Consider the following 27,234-nt stretch of genomic DNA (forward strand, 5'->3'; position numbering starts at 1 on the left):
ACCCACCCCCTGAGAAAATGGGTCCTCCAATCTCGACGTTCCCTTTGAGGACGGTCATGGTCCCTGAGAGCTGCCCACGGAACCCTTCATTCCTCGCTGGGAGAAACCTGTGCTCCCAGGCCCTCCTACATCTCCTGACATCCTTGTTCCTCAACTGAGTGGAAGCACCAGAGCATGAGAAAGAGAAAGACACAGAGCAGTTTCTTTTACAATAAATGCTATATTATGTTCAGCTGGGAGAACTGGAGACTTGCAGACTTCCTGTCCCCAGGTGAGTGAGGTCTTCCTGCAAAGGAGGCTGGGGGCTTCTGTCTTCAGAGGTTATTGTGGGGATGGGGGTGAGACCAGGGAGAGGAAGGGAGGAAGGGGCGGGGAAGGGGGTAGGAACGGGGTGGGGGAAGCACTGAGGGAGGGGAGGGAGAGTCAGGGGAATGAGGAGGAGGCGCTGGAGGAGCTTTCCCGCCTCAGGACCCCACTTCCTCTCATCCTCAGGGACCTGGGGAAACCTACCTCCCACTCCCACCCACCGGGATCCAGGGCCTTGGGGGGTGACAGGAATAATGGAGCCTCAGAATGGGGGACCTGGCCGAGGGAGCACGACCTGGGGGTCCTAAGATGCAGAGGGCATCTGTACCTAGCTAGGGATGGGGGATGAGTAGGAGGGAGGATTTAGGACTGGGGCATTGAGATGCGGGGGGCAGGGGGGTATTTAGGGCTGAGGGTACAAGGATGGGGAAGGGGAAAGCACGGAAACTGGGGGAGATGCAGGGCTGGGCACCGGGGTGTGGGGGAGGAGTGACTTAAGAAGTGGGTTCAGAGGGGAGAAAGTTTAAGGGATGGGGGCAAGGGGTGCAGCGGGGAGTTATATAAGGAGAGGGTAGGAGGATGGGGCAGGCTGCAGGCTGGGTACATGTACACGGTGAGGACCCGGCAGTAGGGATGAACACAGGAAAAGGAGCAATGGAGGCCTGAGCGCTGGGGAAGGATATGGGGATTGGGGATCTCAGAGAAGCCATATAAGCATGAGGGCCAACACAGGAAGGTGCATCGGGACAGAGGTCTGACCAAGCACATCTGGTTTTCACAATAATCCCACAAGGTATCAGGACGAGTGGGCCACACTCATTTTACAGGTGACAAAACCGAGGTTCAGAGAAGTGACTGACTTGCCCAAGGTCCCACAGTGGAAGAGCCTGGATTTGAACTGGGTCTCCAGGTGGGTTTCACACAAGTCGGGAGAAGGATAGGGGTCAGGGGGAAGTCTGATGCTGCCCAAGGAAACCAGGAGACTGAGCCTCAGGAGTCCACGGCCATCTCTTCAAAGGCAGTGCAGATGGTTCCCTCCACTGTCCGGGGCAGCGTGGAGAAGGCAGTGTGGGGCTCACAGTGAGGTCAAGGTCACCTCAGGTTTGTGGAAGTGCAACTGCCACAGAATTTGTGAGACAGGCAATGAGAAGAGGAAGCCACCCCGCAGGGGCCGGCTAGGAGGTCACCGCCTCCTTGTCCCTGCCCGGCCCCTGGCCTGAGAAGGGGGGCATCAGGAGCTGGACCTGGGAGCGCTGCTTACCATCACCCCCCCTTGCCCCCTCACCGTCATATTAGTGTCCACGTTCTCCAAGGCCACATAGAAGTTTTCATCTTTAAATAGAGAGAGAGAAAAGAGAACAGGGGGAGGGAGAGGGAAGAGGTGGGGAGGGAAGGAAACGTCAGGAAGGCAGGGCCAAGGGGGCTCCTGTGCCCCTGCGCCTGCCCTGCGGGGACGGCCTGTGCACGACCTGGGCCTTAGAAGGGGGCGCGGAAGCCACGAGGCAAACTCTGGGGCAAGAGGTATATGCCTGTCTTGGGCAAGAGAGGTCCTCCCATCCTGCCCAGGCCAAAATGGTACCCAGGGAAGCCCCTGTCTCCCTTCCCCAGGAGACAGGACTCACTTGTTCTGTCATCCTCGAAGCCCGAGTTAGAAAAAGTCCCCACGGTGTTCTCATCACTGGTCTCGAACCACTTCCTGTCGTCACAGGACCTGCCGGGCGGGCGCCGCATCGTCAGGGCAGGGCCGCCCGGTCCGGGACCCCTTTGCGGCCCTCAGCCCTCCACCTCCAGCGCACTCACAGGCCTCCGCCTTGGCCGCCCCTCCTCCACGAGCGCGCGACGAAGACGCTCAGCGCCACCACCAGCAGCAGCAGCAGCAGCGCCGCGGTCCCCGCCAGGCCTCCGACAAGCGCCTTCCAGGAGATGGCCACCTCGCAGCGCGGGCCCGAGAACCAGTGCGTGTCCGTGGAGAAGCAGCTGCGGGGAGCGTGTCACAGGTCACACGCCCTCACCACCTCCCGGGCCTGGTCCGCTAGTGCCCCTGGACCACGCAGGTACTAGCAGGTGGGTGACCCGGGGGCCAGGGGGCGGGGCCGGCTGAGCGGGGTCGGGTGATTGGCTCAGCTGGCTGTGGACGGGGCCTCACCGGCAAGAAGGACCTGTCCTCTGCAGAACGCACTGGCCCTGACGACAGTCGAGGGCGCCGTCCACGCCCGCCGCGCATTTGGTGACACAGCGGAGCTTGTTCCCCTTCACCAAGGGGAAGTAGAAATCCTCGTAGCCCACAGCAGCAGCGTTGCGACAGATGGCTGTGGGATAGGAAGGGGGTTGCAGAGGCAAAGACTTCATCCACTCTACTCTGGGGCCAGGCTATGAAATGACTCTGAAAATGGATGAGGAGGACTACATTTCCGAGGGTGGGGTGTCGAGGGGTGGACCTTGGGATTAGATGAGGGAAGGGCAGGCCCCTCACCTTCTCTGCTGGTCCTCAGGTGGAAGTTACTAACAAGGGCCAGGCAGGCAGCATTGCCAGGTTCATGTCACTTGCCTCCCCAAAAGGTCTCCCCGTCCTCCCTAGGGAATTTCAGTGGACAGATGTCCCTTGTGGGAGGGGTTATGGCCTCCTGGAGCCACTTAGCCCTTTGCCCTACCTCTCACCTTCCGGGGACAGCTCCGTCCTGGTGTTGTTGTTCACCTTGATGGAATCAGGCTTAAAACACAAGACTGGGGGTGGGGGGAGGGGACACACAGGCACAGGTGGAATTGGGGGGAGGCACAGGGAGGGGCAGAGAGAGCTCTGTCAGTATGGAGGAGGTGTGAATGGGCAACAAGGGAAGACCCCTTTGGACTCCCTCATGTCCCCCGAATAGTCAGGGGTCCTCAGCCACCCTGGAAACCTTGAGCAGAACTGTCTCTTCCACAGCACCCAGGTTCTGGTGAGCCCCTCCTTAGCCCCATCCTTGACCCAGTTGGCTGGGGACCTGTGTCTCTTCTCCCAACCTGCCAGAGGTACCACAGGGCTGGCACCTGACCCCAGAAGGACCCTGTCTGAGCTGGAGCAGGCTGGGATGGTGGCTGTGACCCTGACCCCTCCCTCCAGCCCAAGGCCCCCAGCTTCTGTTCACCCTGGTCCTTCTGGCAGCCGGTCTCATTCTGGCTGACATTCTGGAGCTCCTCCTTCAGGGCCACTTTCACCTTCTCATACTCGCTCTCCAGCTGGGGGCTGAAGGGTAACTCCAGCTGGACCACATAGTCCACAACAATGCTGCCATTCCTGAGGGGGGCAAGAGGGCAGGGAGCCTTAAAAGGTGCCCAGGCCCAGGCCATCATAGGTCTGTAGAAGGGCACTTCCAGACCAACCACAACTATACGGGTGTTGGCAGGAAGTGGGCATTGAGCTGGGATTCCAGACACATTATGTCCAGCATCTCTGCCTTTGTCAGCCTGAGTAGGCGGGACAAGGAATGATTGACATTCTCTTGGCATTGCCTCAAGCCATAATCAAACCAGGCCCTCCTGGGCTCTCTGCCTCCCTCTTGCTGACCCATCCAGCAGACCAGGTGCCAACTAGAGAGAGACCAGCTATAGACCAGATACCAGGCACCATCCCTCATGCACCACCTCTCTGTTTGTCCCACTGAATCATTCACCTTCCAACATGCTTTGAGAGTAGGGGTGACATCCCTCCTACAGAGAAATGACTCCAGAAAACGATTGCAAAATATCCTCTACAGAGTGCTTCGTTTGCATCCTCACTCCATCCCTCTCTTTATGACATCTGATGATTCCAAAAGCAAGGGATGTCTTCTCCAGCACTTCTTAGTTCATCCCCCCCACCACTTGACACTGTCTCCACAGTGCCAGAAGGGTCTCCTACCTCAGAGAAAGGATCACCACCTCCTTGAACCCCTGCACATTTTGGTAAATCTTCTTCATCTGAAATGCCAAGGATCCTGGGCTCACATCTGAACATCCATACCAGAGGGTACCCAGGGACCCAAGCTCAACTCCAGGGGCAGACCTTTGAGTTCCCTCCCCTTCCCCCTCACCTGATCCCGGAAGGTGTCCGTGAAATCCCTGTAGGCCTTAGAAGAGTTGTCATTGAGGTCCGGGGAGAACTCCTTGTTGACAGAAACCTCCATGCCCACTTCAGTGTCCACTTTGTCTGCACACAACATTCCCTGCTCTGGTCACTTCACCATCCACTCCTGTCTGAGGTCACCACCACCACCCTGACCCAGAGGCTGCTCCCGTGGCCCCTCTCCATGTTCCCTGAGAACTGACTGAACAGCAGGAGGGAGAGAGGTAGGAATTCTGGAATGAGTTGTCCTGAGATGTGAGAAACACTGGAAGTCAGGATGTCCAGCAGTCAGGCCTGTAGTCTCTCCCACGTCTGCCCCAGTGGGAAGCAGAATAACGGCCCCCAAAGATGCCTATGTCTAATCCCCAGAACCTGGGAATATCTTATGCTACATGCCATGGAGGAATCAAAGTGGTAGATGGATTTAAGGGTACTAACCAGCTGACTTTATTATGGGAAAATTAATGTGGACTATCTGGGTGGTCCGAGTATTATCACAAGGGTCCTTAGCAGTGGAAGAGGGAGGCAGAAGTCAGAATCAGTCAGAGGAAGATGTGAGTATGGAAAAAAGGCACAGAGATGCAAAGTTGCTGTCATTGAAGATGGAGCGAGGGGGCCTTGAGACAAGGAATGTGGGCCACTCGCGAACCTGGAAAGGGCAAAGAGATGGATTCTCTCCTAGGGCCTCCAGAAAGAACCCAGCCCTGCCAACACCTTGATTTTAGCCCTGCGAGACTCATGTCAGACTTCTAATGTACAGAATTGTACAATAATAAATTTGAAATGTTCATCTGCTAAGTTTGTGGTAATTTGTTACAGCAGAAATTAGAACCTAATACAACTCGAAGCAGCCCAGACTGGGAGGAGGTCCCAGGAAAGAAAGTGGCCCCAGCGACCTCCTGGAGGTGAGGGTGGAGATTAGGCATGGTATGGGGTAGGGAAGAGCATGAGGCAGAAAGCAAGGATGAAGGGATTCAGCAAAATGACTGGGCCCATTAGAGTCAGTGGCACCATCCAAGAGAAAGTGCAGAGAGCAACTCACCCATATCTATGTGTTCCACAGCAAACTCACAGCGGGAGCCAGAGAAAGTGCTGGGGCAGGAGCAGTGGCTCTGCATCCAGGTGCCACCATTGTCACAAGTGCCTGGGTAGCACAGGAAAACAGGAAGTTCAGGACAGGATTGACCTTGGTCATGGAAATATAGCAAGAGAGGGAGGAGAGGCCACAAGGAGGCAGGAGATCCAACCTGGGGTGGTGGTCAACCTAGACTGTGTGGTCATCTGAGTCGTGGTCGAAGTTGTCCTGGGTGACCTAAGTGTGGAGAGAGTCTTGGTGGTAGCCGCCGGTATCCCTGGAGTGCTGGTGATGGGTGGGATGAGGTGTGTCAGCTTGCTTGAAGTCATCATGGCAGTTGAAAAGCTGCTACTTGGTTTCATGGTCACTGGGAGGCTAGTGGAGCCGGACACACGTGGGGTAGTTACAAAGTTGGTGCTGATCCAGGTGCCACTGGTGGGTCTTTGTGTGCTCGTGAAATCCATGCTAATGGGGATGGTTCCAGTGCTGATAGAACTAGGTGCATCAGTCATGTTGGTGGGGTCAGTTTTGAAAATGGAAGTAGAAGTGTCCGTTTTTGCAGGGAACACAGTTGTCATGGTGGTGGAACTGGGAGAGGTGGCCTTCTCAGTAGTAGAGGTAAAAACTGATAATGGGATGGTGGGCATAGAAGTAACTTCAGGAATTGTACTCACTTCTATACGTGGTGTAGTGGCTGAAATGGGCAAAGTGGCTGTGATCAAGGTGGTAGGAGCTTCAGTGTGCGTGGGAGTGGTGATTTCTGTTGTGGACGTGGTGGGAGGACTAGTGGGAGTTGAAGGGCCGGAAGTTGGGTGTGTAGCGGGGATGGCGGTAATCAGGGTGGACACAGGGCTAGTGTTTGCGGTCGAAGTGGAGACTGGCTCTGTGGTTGGGGCAGGTGAAGGGGAAGATGGGATGATATTTGTGGGGGTGGGTGAGGTGCTGGAAAGAGCGAGTGTGGAGCTGAAGTCGGTGGTGAGGGTCAATGGACCAGTGGTACTCGAGGATGTGGACTCGGTGGTGGCTGGAGTCTCAGTAGAGGCTGGAGTACTTACAGAGGATGGAGGTATAGTTGTGGCCGTCTGCACCATAGCAGAGGTAGGGAGGGATGACGGGAATGCAGATGTGATTCTGCTCCCTGTCGTGGAGGTGGTTGAAGAGCTGACAACTGGAGCGCTTTGGGGTGTTGTTGGCATGGGCGTGGTTACCAGGTGTGTGGTAGCACCCTGGGTAGTTTCTGTGGCTGGAATGGACAAAGTGGCTGTGATCGAGGTGGCAGGAGCTTCAGTGTGCGTGGGAGTGGTGATTTCTGTTGTGGACGTGGTGGGAGGACTAGTGGGAGTTGAAGGGCCAGAAGTTGAGTGTGTAGCGGGGATGGTGGTAATCAGGGTGGACATAGGGCTAGTGTTTGTGGTCGAAGTGAAGACTGGCTCTGTGGTTGGGGCAGGTGAAGGGGAAGATGGGATGATATTTGTGGGGGTGGGTGAGGTGCTGGAAAGAGCGAGTGTGGAACTGAGGTCGGTGGTGAAGGTCAATGGACCAGTGGTACTCGAGGATGTGGACTCGGTGGTGGCTGGAGTCTCAGTAGAGGCTGGAGTACTTACAGAGGATGGAGGTATAGTTGTGGCCGTCTGCACCACAGCAGAGGTAGGGAGGGATGACGGGAATGCAGATGTGATTCTGCTCCCTGTCGTGGAGGTGGTTGAAGAGCTGACAACTGGAGCGCTTTGGGGTGTTGTTGGCATGGGCGTGGTTACCAGGTGTGTGGTAGCACCCTGGGTGGTTTCTGTGGCTGTGATCGAGGTGGCAGGAGCTTCAGTGTGCGTGGGAGTGGTGATTTCTGTTTTGGACGTGGTGGGAGGACTAGTGGGAATTGAAGGGCCAAAAGTTGGGTGTGTAGCGGGGATGGCAGTAATCAAGGTGGACATAGGGCTAGTGTTTGCGGTCGAAGTGGAGACTGGCTCTGTGGTTGGGGCGGGTGAAGGGGAAGAGGAGATGATATTTGTGGGGGTGGGTGAGGTGCTGGAAAGAACGAGTGTGGAGCTGAGGTCGGTGGTGAGGGTCAATGGACCAGTGGTACTCGAGGATGTGGACTCGGTGGTGGCTGGAGTCTCAGTAGAGGCTGGAGTACTTACAGAGGATGGAGGTATAGTTGTGGCCGTCTGCACCATAGCAGAGGTAGGGAGGGATGACGGGAATGCAGATGTGATTCTGCTCCCTGTCGTGGAGGTGGTTGAAGAGCTGACAACTGGAGCGCTTTGGGGTGTTGTTGGCATGGGCGTGGTTACCAGGTGTGTGGTAGCACCCTGGGTAGTTTCTGTGGCTGGAATGGACAAAGTGGCTGTGATCGAGGTGGCAGGAGCTTCAGTGTGCGTGGGAGTGGTGATTTCTGTTGTGGACGTGGTGGGAGGACTAGTGGGAGTTGAAGGGCCAGAAGTTGAGTGTGTAGCGGGGATGGTGGTAATCAGGGTGGACATAGGGCTAGTGTTTGTGGTCGAAGTGAAGACTGGCTCTGTGGTTGGGGCAGGTGAAGGGGAAGATGGGATGATATTTGTGGGGGTGGGTGAGGTGCTGGAAAGAGCGAGTGTGGAACTGAGGTCGGTGGTGAAGGTCAATGGACCAGTGGTACTCGAGGATGTGGACTCGGTGGTGGCTGGAGTCTCAGTAGAGGCTGGAGTACTTACAGAGGATGGAGGTATAGTTGTGGCCGTCTGCACCACAGCAGAGGTAGGGAGGGATGACGGGAATGCAGATGTGATTCTGCTCCCTGTCGTGGAGGTGGTTGAAGAGCTGACAACTGGAGCGCTTTGGGGTGTTGTTGGCATGGGCGTGGTTACCAGGTGTGTGGTAGCACCCTGGGTGGTTTCTGTGGCTGTGATCGAGGTGGCAGGAGCTTCAGTGTGCGTGGGAGTGGTGATTTCTGTTGTGGACGTGGTGGGAGGACTAGTGGGAATTGAAGGGCCAAAAGTTGGGTGTGTAGCGGGGATGGCAGTAATCAAGGTGGACATAGGGCTAGTGTTTGCGGTCGAAGTGGAGACTGGCTCTGTGGTTGGGGCGGGTGAAGGGGAAGAGGAGATGATATTTGTGGGGGTGGGTGAGGTGCTGGAAAGAACGAGTGTGGAGCTGAGGTCGGTGGTGAGGGTCAATGGACCAGTGGTACTCGAGGATGTGGACTCGGTGGTGGCTGGAGTCTCAGTAGAGGCTGGAGTACTTACAGAGGATGGAGGTATAGTTGTGGCCGTCTGCACCATAGCAGAGGTAGGGAGGGATGACGGGAATGCAGATGTGATTCTGCTCCCTGTCGTGGAGGTGGTTGAAGAGCTGACAACTGGAGCGCTTTGGGGTGTTGTTGGCATGGTCGTGGTTACCAGGTGTGTGGTAGAACCCTGGGTGGTTTCTGTGGCTGTGATCGAGGTGGCAGGAGCTTCAGTGTGCGTGGGAGTGGTGATTTCTGTTGTGGACGTGGTGGGAGGACTAGTGGGAGTTGAAGGGCCAGAAGTTGGGTGTGTAGTGGGGATGGTGGTATTCAGGGTGGACATAGAGCTAGCGTTTGCGGTCAAAGTGGAGACTGGCTCTGTGGTTGTTGTGGGGGTGGGTGAGGTGCTGGAAAGAGCGAGTGTGGAGCTGAGGTCGGTGGTGAGGGTCAGTGGACCAGTGGTACTCGAGGATGTCGACCACGCGTTGACTCCTGTCATTTTTCTTCCTGTAGAGAAATTGGTTGAAGACGTGATGTCTGGTGTTCTTTGTGGTGTTATTGATGTGGGTGTTGTTACTATATTTGTGGTACCAGTCTTGGTTATTTTTGTTGTTGAGGTGATGGGCAATACTGTTGTTTTCGAGGTGGCAGGTGTTGAAGTGTCGGTTAGGGTTGTTATTTCTGTTTTGGTCGTAGTCACAGTACTAGTTGGAAATGGAGGGGTGGATGTAGCCTTGGTAGTAGGGATTGTGGTAATCAAAGGTGATAGTGAGGTAGTGTTTGTGGTTGTATTCAGGACTGCTTCTGTGCTCTGGGCAGGTGGAGAAGACTGAGACTTACTGGTGGGTGATGTCAAGGTATTGGTGGTCACTGAAGTAGAAGTAGTGGATGTCGAATAATTGAGTGTATTTGTGGGAGTGTCTGATTTTGTGATTGGGGGAGCAGAAGTAATCTCTGATGTTAGAGACTCTGTACCAACATCACTGGTTGTAATAAATGTGGTTTTCCTGGTTGATGAAGCATGAGGGGTTGTGTTGCTCATCTTTCCTATTTCTGTAGTGGCTACAGTGGTGGACATTGGTCCCTTGGTAGTGGATATTGTGTATGTGTCAGTGCTGGTGGGCACAGGGCTGGATTTAGATGTGGTAAGTGTGGCAGGAGTGATTGCGTTTGTAGGAGTGATTGAAGACATGGTTGGAGAAATTGAAGTAATTGAGGTGGTGAGAGTTTCTTTGGGAGTGTCAGTCACTGGAATAAGTGTCGCATTCGTGGAGCTCATGGTGTTCAGAGGAGTTGTTTTCCGTGTACCTAGTTCAGTGGATGCTTCTGTAGCAACAGATACAACTTGTGTTGTAGGTGTTGTTAATATATCATTTGAAGTAGGTGCTTGAGTGATAGCTGTGGATGTGTGAAAGGTATTGACCATGTCTAGAAATGAAGCGATGTTTGTAATCAAGGTGCTATGGGTGGTGGGTGAGGTGGTGCTGAGTGTTGTTAACAAGGTGTTCCTAGTAGTTAGAGAAGGGGTAGTAGCAGAGGTAGACACGATTGTTGGGGTCGGAGACTGGGTTGCGTGGGTACTTGCAGTGGTTGGGATAGCCCTTTGTGTGGTACCGGTCACAGAGGAGATCGGAGTGTCTAGGGTTGTGTGGGTTGTTGGGACAAAGGAAGAGGGTGGGGTCGTGGTTGTGGGAGATTTCCCCGGAGTGGTGGTACTGGGAGAATTGGTCACGGCTGAGGTGACTCTCTTGGTAGTTGTCACGGGATAAGTACTGGTAATGGTTGTCCGTGGCTTCTCTGTCACAGGCGTGGTGGTGTAAGAGCTGGTGAGGGACACTTGGGTCTGTGTCATGCAGGTGGTGGTGGGGTAAGTGGTGGTGGTTACCAAGTTCGTTGGATTGATGCACTCTGTCGTGCCCATATAGACAATCTTGGTAGGTGGATGGTCTCAACCTTGGAGACAAACTTGGACATGGGGATTGTTGAGGTGTTGGAATTGATTGGCGATTTGAGCAATGTTTCAGAAATGGATTTCAAGTGGGGGGAGGTGGTGATAGTCATAGGTATGTGTTCCCTACTATCAGGAGTGGGAGAAGTTTTGGAGGTACTTAGTGGCCGCCTTGCTGTGCCTTGAGAGTGTGGGGAGTTGCTGAGAGCAGCGTGCAAAAGCGCATTAGAGGTGGATGTGGCCCTGGCCAAAGCTCCTGTATTGGCGGTAGAACAGAGGAATTCATTGGTAGGTGGTTTTGTCGCCATAACACCACATAGGTTACTCACTACCCCATTTTCCAGATACATGTCACAGAGGTAGGAAGTGCCACCAGTTCCTCCCAAATCAGAGGCAGTTTGGGGCTGGGGCCTTTCAAGGTTCTAAAGACCAACATCTGTCTGCCCCCCTGGGCAGCCTCCCCAAGGGGCGTTGGGTTGGGGGCACGCTTAATCCCTTGCCCACCTGTCTAAGTACTGACCTTGCAGCCCTGGGACGGCCGAGCTGAGCACGCAGGTTCAGCAGAAGGTCCTGCCTCCTCCCATCGGTACTCCCATCCCTTCTTCCTCACACACCCCGAAGTCCTTGTCCCTTCCGGTTCTCTGCGCCCCCCCCACCCCCTTTGGCCCATCTCTTCCCGTCTCCCTGTGACCCACTGCTGTCTGGGCTGACTCTCCTCTTTGGAGAGAGAGAGAACCCAGCCAGTCCTGGGCTGAGGGTGGGGACACATCATGGACTTTGGGAGACGAGGGGTCAGAGAGCAGAAAGTTGCAAAGAGAATAACAAAGGCAAAAGCAGAGATTGAAGCTCAGACTTCACTGAGTTTGAGGACAAGGAGAGAGGACCACACACAGGCTGAGGAACAGGACAGAAAAGGAAACTTCCAGAAAGAGATACCTCGGCAGGCAGGCATGAGTCCTGAAGACCTTAAGGTGTAGCAGTGAGTGTTAATAATAAAAATAGCTATATTTTCCATCACCTATTCTATTTCGGCCAAGGAGTTAATTAGTTTACAAATATGAGCCCCTCCCTCTACAGATGTCATCATCCCCATCTTACAGGTGATAAAAGTGAGGGTGAAAGATCTCATAACGCTGAGGGTGACCGGCAGCCACAGCAGTTGCTAGCAGGAAACACCCAGACCTCCTGTCCGCTCGGGGGTAGCTTTCCAACTCAGACTCAGCACGTCTTTGCTCTGAGAGCTGGGGTTTCACTACTCAGCTTAGCTGGGGTGTCAGGGAGATAGGGGAGGGAATTATGAAGGTTCCTGGCCCAGAGCCCTTATAGCCAGGAGGTGGCCCTGGAGGTAAGTGAGAGGGTGGACCAGAGAACCTCTATGTTGGGAAGGTCTAAGATCAGGAGGTCAGGGGTCTAAGGTCAGGGGGTCAGGAGCACACACTGGGGGGCAGAGGGAAGGGAAGTGCAGAGTAATCCCGAGGTTCCAAAGGGGTGGGAGAGAGAGAGAGCAGGACCCCACACCAGGTGGTCTCAGAACCACCCTTTGGGAGCCATCAGGCTCTCCCCCCACAGCCCTGCCAATGACAGCTGTGCCCAGAAACATAGGCTAGGTCGGGGTGGGAGAGTTAGGGGCAGAGCTGGAGGAGGGGGCACCGGGACCAAAGGTGTAGACTCCCCAGAGAGAGGAGGAGGCCCCAGGGGCAGGGCCAGGGACCCTCAGGAGGGCTGAGCAGATGGAAGTAAAGGGAGGGATAGAATCCAGGGTGGAGAAAGCATCAGTGCTGGGGAGCGGAGCAACAAGAGGAAGGGGGCTCAGAAAACTGAATCAAAGTGGGAAGAGCGCTCTTTCAGAAACAGGTTATCCCACCCTTCCGATGCATGCGCGTCTCCTACAAACCTGCTCGATCCCAGGTGGAGAGCAGCCCCGCTGGACCCAGCTTCCCTCTCCTCCCACTGCCTGCAGTTCTCCCTGCACCAAGAGCTCTGAGGGGCCCCTCCTCAGCCTCCCCTTAGATCTCAGAGCCACCGCCCCACACACACACCCCTGTCCTGGAACATCAGGAGGGCCTCCCCAGCCCTCCCCCACCTCGCTCCCTCACCTGTGGCCTCCAGGGAGACCCAGAGCACCCAGAGGAGGCAGCGGACCCTGAGCAGCTGCATGAGGCTGGTGCAGAGGAGGCTGGAAGCAGGGCTGGAGCCGGCACGATGCGCACAGCAGCACCCAGCTGGAAGTTATCTGCCCTGCTGGGCGTGGGGGCTGAGCATAGATAGGTTCACCTTTGCACTTCCCTTTGCCCCGCTCTTCCCCCGCCTCTCCCCGTATCTGGCACTGCTGCAGGAAGAAAGGACTTTCTAGAAGATAAGTCAAGCCCAGGAAGTGTCAGCCGGGAAGACCTCTAACCCCAGCCTGCCTGGCCCACTCACAGCAGTTCCTAGGACATTGCCCTGCCCTTCCCTTCCCTTGCCCCCAGCCAAGAACTAGAAAAACTGGACAGAGAATACACTTGGCCAAGACCTTGGACGCTGGAGTCTGGGGCCTCTCCTTAGTTTCATTCCCAGCTGCAGGGGGCGGGGAGAGATGAAAACTTGCTCTTCTTCACTCCCTCTGCCACTCACTCTTCCCCCTCTCCATCCTGCCCTTAGCATGACTCTGGGGCTATGACCCCACCACCAGTACCAGGGAACAATGCAGAATTCCATCAGAAGTCATTTTAATATCTGAGGACTTGGGCCAGGTCCCCGAAAAGGAAACACACATGGCTAGTGGAAAGAAACAAAATGACTAGTTTGGACCCAGCAGATTACCAAGTATTAGGAACTTTGATTCTATCCAGTGTTGGGAAAAGTGGGAAAATAAACACTCTTACCCAGCTGGTGGGAGTGTAAGGGGGTTGTGCTGGTTTAAAAAGGCAATTTGGGGATTTACCTCGTGGTCCAGCGGTTAAGACTCTGCGCTCCCAATGCAGGGGGCCCAGGTTCAAACCCTGGTCAGGGAACTAGATCCGGAATGCCACAACTAAGAGCCTGCATGCAGTAAACTAAATGGTCTACATCCCACAACTAAAGATCCCACACGCCGCAACGAAGATCCCGTGTGCCACAACTAAGACCTGGCACAGCCAAATAAATAAATTTTTTTTTTAAAGAAAGGCAATTTGGTGGCATCTATGAAAATTTTAAATTCATGCTCAAGGACCCAGTAATTCCACCTTTCCATCTCTGTGTTCAAGAAGCACTTCAAAGAGGCATTCATGAGAGTGTTTTTTTTTTTTTTTTTTTTTTTTAAATGGGAGTAGGGGCACAACATTAACAACTTCATCAGTGACACATTTTTTTTTTATAGATTTATTGATTGATTGATTGATTTTTGGGTGTGTTGGGTCTTCGTTTCTGTGCGAGGGCATTCTCTAGTTGCGGCAAGCGGGGGCCACTCTTCATCGCGGTGCGCAGGCCTCTCACTGTCGTGGCCTCTCCTGTTGCGGAGCACAGGCTCCAGACGCACAGGCTCAGTAGTTGTGGCTCACGGGCCCAGCCGCTCCGCGGCATGTGGGATCTTCCCAGACCAGGGCTCGAACCCGTGTCTCCTGCATTGGCAGGCAGATTCTCAACCACTGCGCCACCAGGGAAGCCCCCATGAGAGCGTTTATTGCCATCCAGTTTGTTGCACTTGCAATAGAAATTGGAAACAACCCAAATTGCCCTCCATAGGAAACTAGAATGACTATGGACGTCACACTATAGGCTACCATGTTCAAATAAAAAATAATGGTACCATCATGGCAAGACTCTTGGAATGTCTTGTTCAGTGAAACCAGTAGAAACAGCTTTCTTAAAACGCACACATATATGTCCCCTATGAATACACAAACACGCACACACATACACATACATACATACATAAGTGCATTCAAACTTTGGAAGGAGGCTCACCTACTCCAATAACTGGGGTAAGTTTAGCTCAGAGAAGCATGAATGAACTAAGGTTGGAAATGATTGTCAGGCAACTTTGGCTGTATCTGTAGTTTTTACTTTTTTACTTTGACAAACATTATCTCCTTGACCAAACTCTAGGCTGGCTCCTCTGAGTCCCCCTCCTCACTAAGCCTCAACCCTGAACTATAAAGACTTGAACAGATATTACCATAGTTTCTAACCTCTCAAGGCCCCATCCCTATGATGACCCCAGCCCTCCTTAAAGTGCTTGCCTAAGAAAACTCAAGGCTGTCAAAAGACCTTACTGTTTGTTCCAGCCAACACCTGAAGACAGGGCTCCTGTCTCCTAGCCTTTATGGAGGATAGGAGCCTAAATTTACAAGTGCCAGGTAGCAAATCGAGATGGGTTTCACGTGGACCGCTCACCTCTTTTTGTAATTTTTCACTTTCCCAACATTGCTGAGCCCTTTCTTGACCTCTTGCCTACACCCTTACTCTCCCTTTAAAATGTCACTTCTGTGCAACTCAAAGTAGAGTTCACTTTATGCTAGACTCTTTTTCCTATTGCAATAGTATATTATGGATTAAAATCTGTCCTTACCACTTTAATGTCTGGCTTTGTTTACCTTTGACAACTTGGAGACTATATGAAGGTAATTAAAAAATAATTTAATTATTGAAAGTAATTAAAAGGTAATTTAAAAATAATTTAGTTTTTGAAAGTAATTAAAAAATAATTTAGAGGAGGATTCTGGGGAGGTTGTGGGCTAGGACACACCAGGAACCCATCTCCCCACCGAGACAACAATTGCCTTAGCAGAATCTGTCTGATGTAACTATTTCAGAATTCTAGAGTCTGTTGAAGAGTTGAAACTTCCAGGGGAAGGCCTGGATGGTAAATTGCAAATTTCAGTTAATTTTGGTCAATTTTAGCTCCTTAGCACAGTAGCAGCTACCCATTCAACACCTCCAGCCACATAGCAGGTAGCTATGCATGTGTTCCAGGAGTTGCTTGCACATAGCTTGTGGTAGGCAAAAAGGACTATGTACTCCAAATATCAGGGATCTATGCTCTAATTCACTGATTGCTGCTTCTGATCACATAAGTGCAGGAAAACAGGTAGATAGCCACTGTTGTTGTACCTCCCCCCCATTCTTGCAAGAACTTCCCCCTCCATCTCAAATGACTTCTGGGTGATTTAAAGGGCCAACACCCCTCCCCCCCCCCTTCATTTTTTGCCTTCTCCCCTTTTGGGATTCAGACATTAAAGACTAGGACATTCAAAAACTACTGCATATACGGGGAAAATTAGAAAGTGGCCATGCATGCCCAGGGGAAGGATTAGAAAAGACCTGAGAAGACCTTAATTTGCACATTATTCTGATCCTTGGCACAGACACAGACCACAGTGATCAAAAAATTAACAAAAACAAAACAAAACAAAACAAAATCCCAGCAAACTCTAGGGAAGGAGGAGAATCTGATTTCCAGAGTTGCCACACTATTAGATTCAAATGTTTATTGTTCAACGAACAAGAAACAAAATGTTAGCAAACCAAATTCAACATTACTTTAAAAGGATCACACACCATGATCAAGTGGGATTTATTCCAGGGATGCAAGAATGGTTCAATATCTGCAAATCAATCAACATGATACACCACATTAACAAAATGAAAGAGAAAAATCATATGATCATCTCATTAGACGCAGGAAAAGCACTTGACAAAACTCAACAACTTAAGAGTTTTTAAAAACCTCTCAATGGGGCTTCCCTGGTGGCGCAGTTGTTAAGAATCCACCTGCCAATGTAGGGGACATGGATTCGAGCCCTGGTCCAGGAAGATCCCACATGCCGCAGAGCAACTAAGCGCGTGCACGACAACTACAGAGCCTGCGCTCTAGAGCCCATGAGCCACAACTACTGAGCCCACGTGCCACAACTACTGAAGCCCGCGTGCCTAGAGTCCGTGCTCCACAACAAGAGAAGCCACCGCCATGAGAAGCCCGTGCACCGCAACGAAGAATAGCCCCCGCTCGACACAACTGAACAAAGCCCGCGTGCAGCAACAAAAACCCAATGTAGCCAAAAAATAAATAAATAAATAAATTTATTAAAAAACCTCTCAATAAAATGGGTATGAAAGGAACATACCTCAACATAATAAAGGCCTTATATTGCAAGCCCAAAGCTAACATCATACTCAATGGTGAAAAACTAAAAGCTACCCCTCTAAAATCAGGAACAAGACAAGGATGCCCACTCTTGCCCCTCGTATTCAACATAGTATTGGAAGGCCTAGGCAAAGCAATTAGGCAAGAAAAAGAAATAAAAGGCATCCAAATTGCAAAGGAAGAAGTAAAACTGTCACTAGTTACAAATGACATGATTTTCTGTATAGAAAACCCTAAAGACTCCACCAAAAAACTACTAGAAAAAAGTAAATGAATACAGTAAAGTGCAAGGAATGAAGTCAATATCCAAAAATCTGTTGCATCTCTATATCCTAACAACAAACTAACAGAAAGAGAAATTAAGGAAACAATCCCATTTATAGTGATAAAAGAAAGCCTAGGAATAGATTTAACCGAGGAAGTGGAAGACCTGCACAATGAAAACTGTAAGACATTGTTGAAAGAAATTGAAGAAGACACAAAGAAATAGAAATAGAAAGACATGTCTTCGTGCCCCGTATAGGTGTCCCCAAGTTCCCTTCAGTTTACCCCAGTGTGCAATATACATATTCTCATTTAAAAAAAAAAAAAAGTGGGGCTTCCCTGGTGGCACAGTGGTTGAGAATCTGCCTGCCAATGCAGGGGACACGGGTTCGAGCCCTGGTCTGGGAAGATCCCACATGCCGCGGAGCAACTAGGCCCGTGAGCCACAATGACTGAGCCTGCGCGTTTGGAGCCTGTGCTCCGCAACAAGAGAGGCCGCGACAGTGAGAGGCCCGCGCACTGCGATGAAGAGTGGCCCCTGCTCGCCACCAACTAGAGAAAGCTCTCGCACAGAAACAAAAACCCAACACAGCCAAAAATAAATAAATAAATTAATAAAAAAAAAAGATATTCTGTGCTCATGGATTAGAATTCACATTGTTAAAAAGTTCATACTACCTAAAGCAATCTACAGATTCAGTGTAATCCCTATCAAAACCCCAACGATGTTTTTCACAAAACAGAACCAAAAGTTCTAAACTTTATAAGGAACTACAAAAGACTCCACCAATCTGTTCTCTGTATCAATGAGCTTTGGTTTTGTTTTAGATTCCACATATAAGTGAGATCATACAGTACTTGTCATTTTCTGTCTGAGTTATTTCACTTAGCATAATGCCCTCGAGGTCCATCCACATTGTTACAAATGTTGGGATTTCCTTCTTTGTATGGCTGAATAATATTAGATTGTGTATATATATACCACGTTTCCTTTTCCATTCATCCATTGATGGACATTCAGTTTCTGTGTCTTGGCTATTGTAAATAATGCTGCAATGAATATGAGGGTGCAGGTATCTTTTCAAGTTAGTGTTTTTTTTCCCTTTGATAAATAACCCAACAATGGAAATGCTAGATCCACTAGATCCATTTACTATGGTAGTTCTACTTTTGATTTTTTGAGGATCCTCCGTACTGTTTTCCATAGTGATTGCACCAATTTACATTCCCACCAAGAGTGCACAGGGGATCCCTCTTCTCCACATCCCCTCCAACACTTGTTGTTTCTTGTCTTTTTGATAACAGCCATTATAACAGGTGTTAAGTGATATCTCACTGTAATTTTGCTTAGCATTTCCCTGATGATAAGTGATGTTGAGCACATTTTCATGTACCTGTTGGCTATCTGTGTGTCTGTAGTATGTTTATGATATAGGAATGTCATGGGTAAAATGTTTTTCAATATATTTTTTGAAACTTCTGTTTCCATGTGAAGTTTGTTCCTTGTGAAGTTATTTCCATTAATTAATATCCCCCTCCCTCACCCCCGCTCATCTCTCCTTCCTTGTTTGTTTCATGTATCCATAGTGATTCCTAGGATAGAATCGAGTGCCTAGCTCACACTATTCAGGAACCTAAGATCATAAAGTGCCATTTCAAGTGGCAGCCAGTTCTGTTCTTAACTTTCATTTTGGCATTTTTATTTTATTACCACCGTTTCTATAAATCCATTATAAGGTTTATGATTTAATGCAAACACTCTAGCCTGAGAACAGAAAGTGGGGGGGGGGAGGGAGTGAGGGAACAAGAATTTGCCAGTTTCTGTGTGCAATATGACTTGATATTATTGCCATCATTTTCTTTCTTATGAGGACTAACACCCTGTTTAATCTAAGTATGGGATTTATCCTCTTAGGAAGAAGGCTCACGTTAAGTTAGAGAAATGAATGCCACCATTTATAGATTTATGAGTTTGAAAAAAAAACTCACAGAAAGCTTGTACAGATATTTCTCACATGGCAGTTGATTTCTGAGGATTGCATATAAGGAAGACCAGGTCAGCTTGAGGATATTTCTGAAGGTTCAACAAAATGATATCAACTCAAGGAAATTGAATCTCACTTTTCCCTGGCATTTATTTCTTCTTTTACTCAGTCTTCTTCCTAAAGTCTGTTATATTAGGAAGTTCTGTTAACACTAGCCTACCCCATACAGTCAGGCCAGGAACAACTATTGCTTTCCTATAAATACAGAGGGTGCTATTGGCCTGCTATTTATAATGCCAACAGAATACTGAACAGTAAACACTCACCTAAAACATGATTGAAGCTTTGGGCCACAGCTAATGGAACTGAAAGAACTATTTGTTGAGTTTCTCAGACCATAAGCTGTTACTCAGTTTTCACTTCTTGTTAGTTATAGTCTTGCTGCTTCCAAGCTCTTGGTCTTTTGGTTTTTTTTGGTTTTTTGGTTTTTTGTCTTTGTTTTCTGGTTGGAAAAGTTGCTTTTGTAAGAGTATGTATTTATAAGTACAAATTTGCTCTTAAGGTTTATTTGTTTTTGTTCGTCTGTTTAAGAAATTAATGCACAAGTCTTCTTTTGGCTTTGGAGAACCTCAGTTCTTGCTGAGTTTGGATTTTTTTTCCATCCTGATATCTAGATCAACTTCCACCTCGAACCATGCTAGTAAATGTTTTTGGCTCCAAACCTTAGGAGTGTTTTAGAAATTAAAACTGGTTTTTCCCTGTTGGTGACCTTAAAGACTATGCTTAGGAGTTTTAATAGTTCTATTCTCTAACTGCAATTTTAAGTAGCTACAGCATGACTTGTCTTGGTGAATTTGTTAAAGTGTGCATTTTATTCAAAAGTAAAATTTAAGACAAAACATATACTAAACACACAGATATCTAGAAAACTTGGCTTGTGGTACACATGATGGATTACTAAATAACTATTATAGGTAGCTTTTGTGTCACACTTTTCATTCCTGGGTATTATTTTTACAATTCAGTTCCATTTTTATGATGTGAATGAATACCATATTTAAAAAATATTACCAGGCGAGTACCATTCTTATACTTTATACTACAGGAAATTTAGTTTAATGGGTTTAAAATGAGTCCATTGTTGATTGGACTATAAAAAGCAAACTACTTCTCCTCAAGTTTACATGGAACGTTCACCAAGATAGACTGCATCCTGGGCAATAAAACACACCTGAACAAATTTAAAATAGAAATCATACAATGTCTGCTCTCAGATGACAAGGGAATTAAACTAGAAATCACTAATAGAAAGATAACGAAAAACATCAGACTATGCGGAGATTAAACAACACACTTCTAAATAACACATGAGACAAAGAAGAAATCTCAAGAGAAACTTTAAAATATTTTGAACTAAATGAAAATGAAAACACAACTTATCAAAATTTGTGGGATGCAGTGAAAGCAGTGCTTAGATGGAAATGTATAGCATTGAATGCATATATTAGAAAAGAAGATGCAAAATTAGTCATCTAAGTTTCCACCTTAGGAAACTAAAAAAAAAGAAGAGCAAATTAAATCTAGAGTCAGCAGAAGAAAAGAACAATAAGAATTAAAGAAGTCAATGAAATTGACAACAGGAAATCAAGAGAGAAAAATCGGGAATTCCCTTGTGGCACAGTGGTTAAGAATCCGCCTGCCAATGCAGGGGACACGGGTTCGATCCCTGGTCCAGGAAGATCCCACATGCTGCGGAGCAACTAAGTTCATGCGCCACAACTACTGAGCCTGCGCTCTAGAGCCCGCGAGCCACAACTACTGAAGACTGCACACCCTAGGGCCCACGCACCACAACTACTGGAGCCGGCATGCTGCAACTACTGAAGCCCTCACACCTAGAGCCCGTGCTCTGCAACAAGAGAAGCCACCACAATGAGAAGCCCACGCACCGCAACTAAGATTAGCCCCTGCTCACCGCAACTAGAGAAAGCCCAGGCACAGCAACGAAGACCCAGTGCAGCCAAGAATATAAAAAATAAATTAAAATTTTAAAAAAGAGAGAGAAAAATCAATGTAACCGAAATCTAGTTCTTTGAAAAGATCAATCAAATCAATAAGACTCTAGCCTGGCTCACTAAGAAAAGAAGAGAAAGGACACAAGCTACTAACATAGAAATGAAAGAAGGGACATCACTACAGATCCCCTGGACATTAAAAAGATTATAAAGGAATACTAAGAACAACTCTATGCCCACAAATTTGATAACCCAGATAAAATGGACCAGTTTTCTTTTTGGTTCGAAAACTAACCCCCGTACACGCAGGGCAAGGAGAGACTGAAGAAAGAGGCAGACCACTCCAGATTGGTAGGTGGCAGTTCTAATGAGCAAGGGAACTTACCAGGCTTGTGTTGGGCTGCTCACAAGATGAGTAGTTTTCTGCACCCACTTGCCAAATCTTAAAAGTTTCTATACAGGCCTTACCTGGGTTCAGTCACTGTCTAGATGGTCTCAACAGCATATTGCTCTCTCAAGCCTGCGTCCTTGAAAATGGCTCCCACTTTGAGAACAGTGGGGAGAGTGTATACTCCAAGCACAGGTCGGGGGGGTGGGTGAGGAGCTTCTGATTGTCCAGGTCCAGATCCCGGGTCAAAACACAAAGAGCCCCATGATCTGAACCACTGATTTACTAAGTCCCCTAGGTTGGGGGGTCGGCTCACTCGGGATGTTCACTTGTGTCTTCATGTGATTTAATAAGATGGCACACGGCAGACTCATTAGCTATGAACACACAATATTCTGTTTGGATAATGGCACAGATGCCTCCTTGTAAGGCAGTAATAATGTTCAAGACCCTTCTCTTTTAGAGGACAACCTTTCTCTTTAGAGATATTTCAACGTTCAGTAAGGACAAGCTTTGTTGGTTGTCACTTAAGCCTTGCTGGGTGAATTTAGTAAGGACTATAATGTCCTCCAGGACAATGGAGGGAACAAAGTCAGCAGCCAAATGATTCTATCTGTAGGAAACAGAACGTGCCCACCTGGTCTTGAGGAGAGGGAGGTTGGCAGCTTTAGGAACTTGACCTGGTTGTACATACCGTACAAGTTGGGTGGGGGAGGCAGCACTGTCAGGTGGGCTGGGGGCCGGATATGCCAGACCAGGACCCCCACCTTCTCCCCTCAGTGGTGCGTGTTCCATTCCAGGTACTGAGAGTTTCAACAGGCCCAGCTTGTAGCAGGACGATGGGATTCCAGTGGAGACTGAGTAGTTGCTCCTCACCCAAGGGTGTGAAGTAATTCACCCATCCTGGTGAGATATCTCATTGCAAATTCCAGTAGATAATGCCTTTCCCAGGCATGATGGGGCTTGGTATTCTCAACAGCAGAGCACATTGATCCACGGTGACAGTCAGGGCAATGTCTGTCTCCCACCACTTTCACCCCTTTACCGTGTTGGGTGTCTTGACAGAGGTCCCCACTCTGGCATGTGGGGCATCGGGCCTTACTGGTTGATCATTTCAATATATAAAATCACTTAAATGTATTAAAAGATTAAATAGTACTTTAGTCCACCCAGCCAAGCTGGTTTTTACCTGTTAGTAATTTAATCTGCTACTTATTGAATATTAATTTCATTATTTTTTACCAACCCTGCTACTTGCAGGTTATAGGGGAGAGGGGTCCTCCATTCAATGTCACGTTCTTTTGTCCAGTCTTGCACGTCCTGACCTTTGAAACGTGACTCCCAATCACTGTCTGTTCAACAAGGGTGTCCATACATGGCACTCAGCTTCTCTAATCCACTAATGGTGGCACCTGGTTTGCAAGGAGACAGGGAAAAGCTTGGGTTAAGCCAGACACAGTGTCCATACAAACCAGGGCAGGTTTAGAGCCCCCACTCGGAGGGAGGAGGCTGATATAATAAATTTGCCAATCCCTCACCGACTGGAATTCTAGTGGGTGGCCCCAGACTCTTTTGGTGGTTGCCTTGGGTGTTGTTTAGAACTCTCAGGATATGCTGTTACTGCATTATCCAAGTCACTGTATTTCAAGGGCAATCCAGCATCCTTGATGATACACCATCCCACCTAGGCACTGAGGTGGCCACTCTTCCTGCTGTGGTACCCAATCTACTGTATCTACTGAAGGGTCAGTTGCTAGGGCTCATATCCAAGCTAGGGCATCAGCTTCCTGATTGCCAGGGGGTGTCAATGCCTTATGAGCTGGGATGTGGGAAACAGTGAGGACTGCCTCAGGCTCTTGCAGGTGAACCAAAATGTCCCTTCACACATCCTGACCCCACAAGTGCCCACTCATGAATCATCCACCCCTTGGCTTCCCCTTGTCCAAGCCACAGGGTTAATCTCTTTAGAACAGCCCAGCACAAAGGGCTAACGACCAGGCCTCATGAATGATCACCAGTCAAACTACTCTTGAGTTCCACCCATTGGCGGCTGCGGTTTAGTCCCTTCCCAGAGCTCCACCTGGAGGAGCAGTGTACACTGCTAGGAGCTGCTGCTCTGTGGGGGTATATGGGGTTTCTGTCCCCTTCCAGAGCTGGGACCAAAATCCTAGGGGCACTCTCCCCTTCCGTTGTCTCTGCCACAGTGTCTGACCCATGCCTTCTGGTGTCACAGACACATCTAACTCAAATGACTGCCCTACTTAGGCGATACCCAGAGCTACTTCACTCGTATTTTGCCTTCTGGAAAGTAGTTTGCTGCTCTGATCCCCAGTCCCATGCGTACCTTTCGTTACCTGGAAGCACACAAGTGGAGGCACTGTGCCAGGTGGGGAATAAAAGTCCTCTTAAAACCCCCAAATCCCTACAAAGCCTTGCATCTCCTTTACATTCTTAGGGGTTGGATAGCCTTGCATCTTACCAAACACAGCTTCTGGGACAACACGCATCTCACTCGACCGAACGACTCCAAAAACCTTACAGCTGTGCTTGGGCCATGAATTTTCTGTGGGTTCACCGCCCAACTCCCTCACAGGTGTTCCAACAAAGCCTGCAGAGTGTCCTGCACCGGAGGCAAGTCTCCACATGTTAATATTAATCATCCATGTAATGGGCCCATTTTACTGGGGTGGGGAAGGAGAACAGGCACAGGTTTGGGGCTACCATCCCATGACATATGTGCAGGTAGCCTCGGGGAGCACTTGAAAGGTCCCCTGTTGCCCCTCCCAGGTGAAGACAAATTGATCTTGTGACTCAGTGGCCAGGGCAGAACTGATAAAGGCATTTGCTAAGTCCAGTACCACGTGTACTGGACTCCTGTACAGTGCGTACTGTTCACATACTCCCAGGACCATGGCCAAGGTGTCTAGGATGGTGGTAATGTGAGGCTCAGCCCCACAGATGGGCAGCACTACCTTGTTCAATTCTCGGTTGTCCAGTATCATCCACGTGAACCATCTGGCTTTTTTACCAGGCATTCTGGGCGGCTGAAAGCACTACGGGCGGGGCGTAAGATACCCACGCAGTGCAGTTTGTGGACACCTTCTCCTATCTCCTTATGCCCCCCCCAGGCAATTCATATGGCATGACAGTTACCACTCTTTGAGGGAAGGGCAAACTTACCAGCTCCCAGTTGCTGTTTCCCCTCGGCACTGGTTTGATTCACACAAGAGCGGAAATCACAGATAGAGGTTGCAGAGTTTGACCTGGTAGGATGCCAAGGCTTATGTTCTCTGTATTAGAGAGGTAAAAACTTCATATTCTCTGGGAGTAGAATACCCAATTTTCAGTGTCAAAAGGACCTTCCTGATCATGACTGTTTGCCCTCCCTAACAGGTGAGGGGGCCAGAAAACGGAGGGTGACCATGCACTAGAGTCCATTGAGCACCAGCATCCGCCAGAGCTGTCACATTTTGTTTATTTCCGGGAGACCAGTGAATAGTGAGCTCAACATGAGGCCTTTGATTGCCTACGAGAGCCCTCACCTGGAGGCAATCTTGACCTGCATCCTATACCCGGGGTGTGGGAGGCACCCACCCCAAAGAGAACTGTATCCCTGATGTCTCTGCTGGAACAGGTAGGGCATCGGGGATGGTAGGGGCAGATGGGGCAGGTCTGAGCTGTTGTTTGGGTTTTAAGGCTTTCTACAGGTTGACCCACCCAGCAATGTGTTGTCAGTCTATCTGTTCAGGTGAGGTTCCCACAGCCATGGAGTCAAACACATTTGCTACCAGGTTTCTTCCCCAACCCTTTACAGCCAATTAGGATAGCCCTTTTGGCTTTCTGAGCTCCCTCTTAGTCTCTGGTCTTTCCCAGGGCCTGTGTCCATTCCTGGGATTTGTCAGTTTCCCCTAGATCAGCAATGGATTACCAAACATCATTGGGGACTTCCCTGGTGGTCCAGTGGTTAAGACTCTGTGCTCCCAATGCAGGGGGCATGGGTTCGATCCCTGGCAGGGGACCTGAGATCCCGCATGCCTCACAGTGTGACCAAAAAAAAAAAAAAATTTTTTTTAATAAATAAATATCTTGTGCCACAACTGGGCTCAGCATTGCTGTCCCATCCCACTGCAGGTGGTGGGGGCGGACGAGAGCATCTTAACTCTCATTCCTGCAGCGAATGTGGCTCAATCCGGGCCTTCAAAGACAGGGGCATAGACCACCTGTCTCATTCCCAACTCCCTAAGAATTTGTTGTACCTCCTCTATAGATTTCCAGGGTCCCATATGCCCAGGAAGGTCCCTGTCATTGGGCAAGCCTCCCCTCAGGAGAGAATAAGCCAATCTATAAGGGAGTGAGGACCTGGACCCTCCCGCCAACCCCAGCACCACGCAGGTGCTGTCGGAGGGTAGAGTGTCTGATGTTGGACATCTTCTCTGCCTCCTGCCCAGTCAAAGAAACCATAGCTGCTCATATCCCACGGCTGCACCAACCGTGCCTGGTAACTTTCCCTGGCCTTTGGCTGGAATTTAGCACCTATATCCATAAGCTCAGCGGGTGTGTATTCTTTCATCATGAACCTTTCCTGGATTGGGGGCTCCTGTCCCTAACCCTGGCTGGGGTTGCCGTGGCTGTGCTTTTGTTTTCCTTTGTATTTGATTGGAGTCATAGTTACACAACTTTGTGAATCTACTAAAAACTACTGAATTGTACACTTTAAAAAGGTGAATTGGGTAGTATATCTCAATAAATAAATGTTTTTAAAAATTAGTAAAGATTGGGTGGGGGTGGGGTGAGAAAAAAACTAGAAAATATTGTTCTCATGAGCCTTTTTGGAAAATAAAAAATACTAGAAGAAAAAAGTCAGCCAAGAGATGAGTGGACAAACTACTAACTCTGATCACTGAATCTCTCTAACTGATGAAGTAAAACTAAAAACAATATGAGGATTATAGTTAAAAGATAATGAATACATTATAAAATCTAACGATGTAAAAATATGTATTGTTAATTGGGAGGGGAAAAGGAAGTTGAAGTATGACTTCCTTACCTTTTACAGCCAGACATTTATACACATCATTTAAAACTGATTAACAAGTAATGAACTTATAAAACTACTGAACAGTACAAAGGTAAATATTAAGAAAGATAAGATAAACAATAAGGTACTACTGCACAGCACAGGGAACTATATTCAATATCTTATAACAGCCTATAATGAAAAAGAATGTGAAAAAGATTATATATATGTATGACTGAATCACTTTGCTATACACCAGAATCTAACACAACATTGTAAATCAACTACACTAAAAAAACTAAAAGATTAAAAAATAAAAAGATAATAAATACAAACAAAGGAAGTGAAGGATGGGAAGGCAGAAGAAGAAAAGTATATTGATCTAATTATTGCTCATAGCAGGGAATTCATTCCTAAAGAAACAGAATTACAGCTTCGGTATGTTACATATTCTATAACAGTAACCATAGTAAAATAATTTAATATTCCAAATTATCAGAAGAAACAAACACAAAAGAAAGCAGAGTCCAAACAATAAAAGTGTTTTTAAGTTATAAAGCATAGGGGGGGGAAATGTGAGAAAAAAAAAAAGTCATATAAATAAAAGAAAATGAATTAAGCTCACCTACTTTGTAAAAAGACTTTAACAATGGCACAAAAAGGAAAACCCAACTCTACTGCATACAAAAGACACATCTCAAAGTGATTCAGAAACTTTTCAAAAATATTTTAATTATATTAGAGTGTAGTTGATTTACAATGTTGTGTTAGTTTCAGGTGTACAGCAAAGTGATTCAATTATAAATACATATACTTATATCATTCTTTTTTAGATTCTTTTCTTGATTCAGAA

The 27,234-nt window shown here is 48.7% G+C and overlaps 1 protein-coding gene across 1 annotated transcript; it reads right to left on the reverse strand.

The window, feature by feature from the left end:
* Positions 1-13,863, reverse strand: MUC3A (mucin 3A, cell surface associated). Its single transcript, XM_082429170.1, has 11 exons — positions 9,124-13,863; positions 5,635-7,302; positions 5,430-5,531; positions 4,269-4,471; positions 3,193-3,795; positions 2,965-3,103; positions 2,453-2,615; positions 2,107-2,283; positions 1,929-2,017; positions 1,592-1,638; positions 1-1,423 (listed from the first exon to the last, which is right to left on the reverse strand). The coding sequence occupies exons 1-11, from the start codon at positions 10,577-10,579 to the stop codon at positions 1,382-1,384; spliced, it is 4,689 nt and encodes a 1,562-aa protein (XP_082285296.1). The 5' UTR covers positions 10,580-13,863; the 3' UTR covers positions 1-1,381.
* Between the last annotated feature and the right edge of the window lie 13,371 nt (positions 13,864-27,234).

The sequence above is a fragment of the Balaenoptera physalus genome (genome assembly GCF_965194825.1).
Source record: "Balaenoptera physalus genome assembly, chromosome: 16".
Classification (NCBI taxonomy): domain Eukaryota; kingdom Metazoa; phylum Chordata; class Mammalia; order Artiodactyla; family Balaenopteridae; genus Balaenoptera; species Balaenoptera physalus.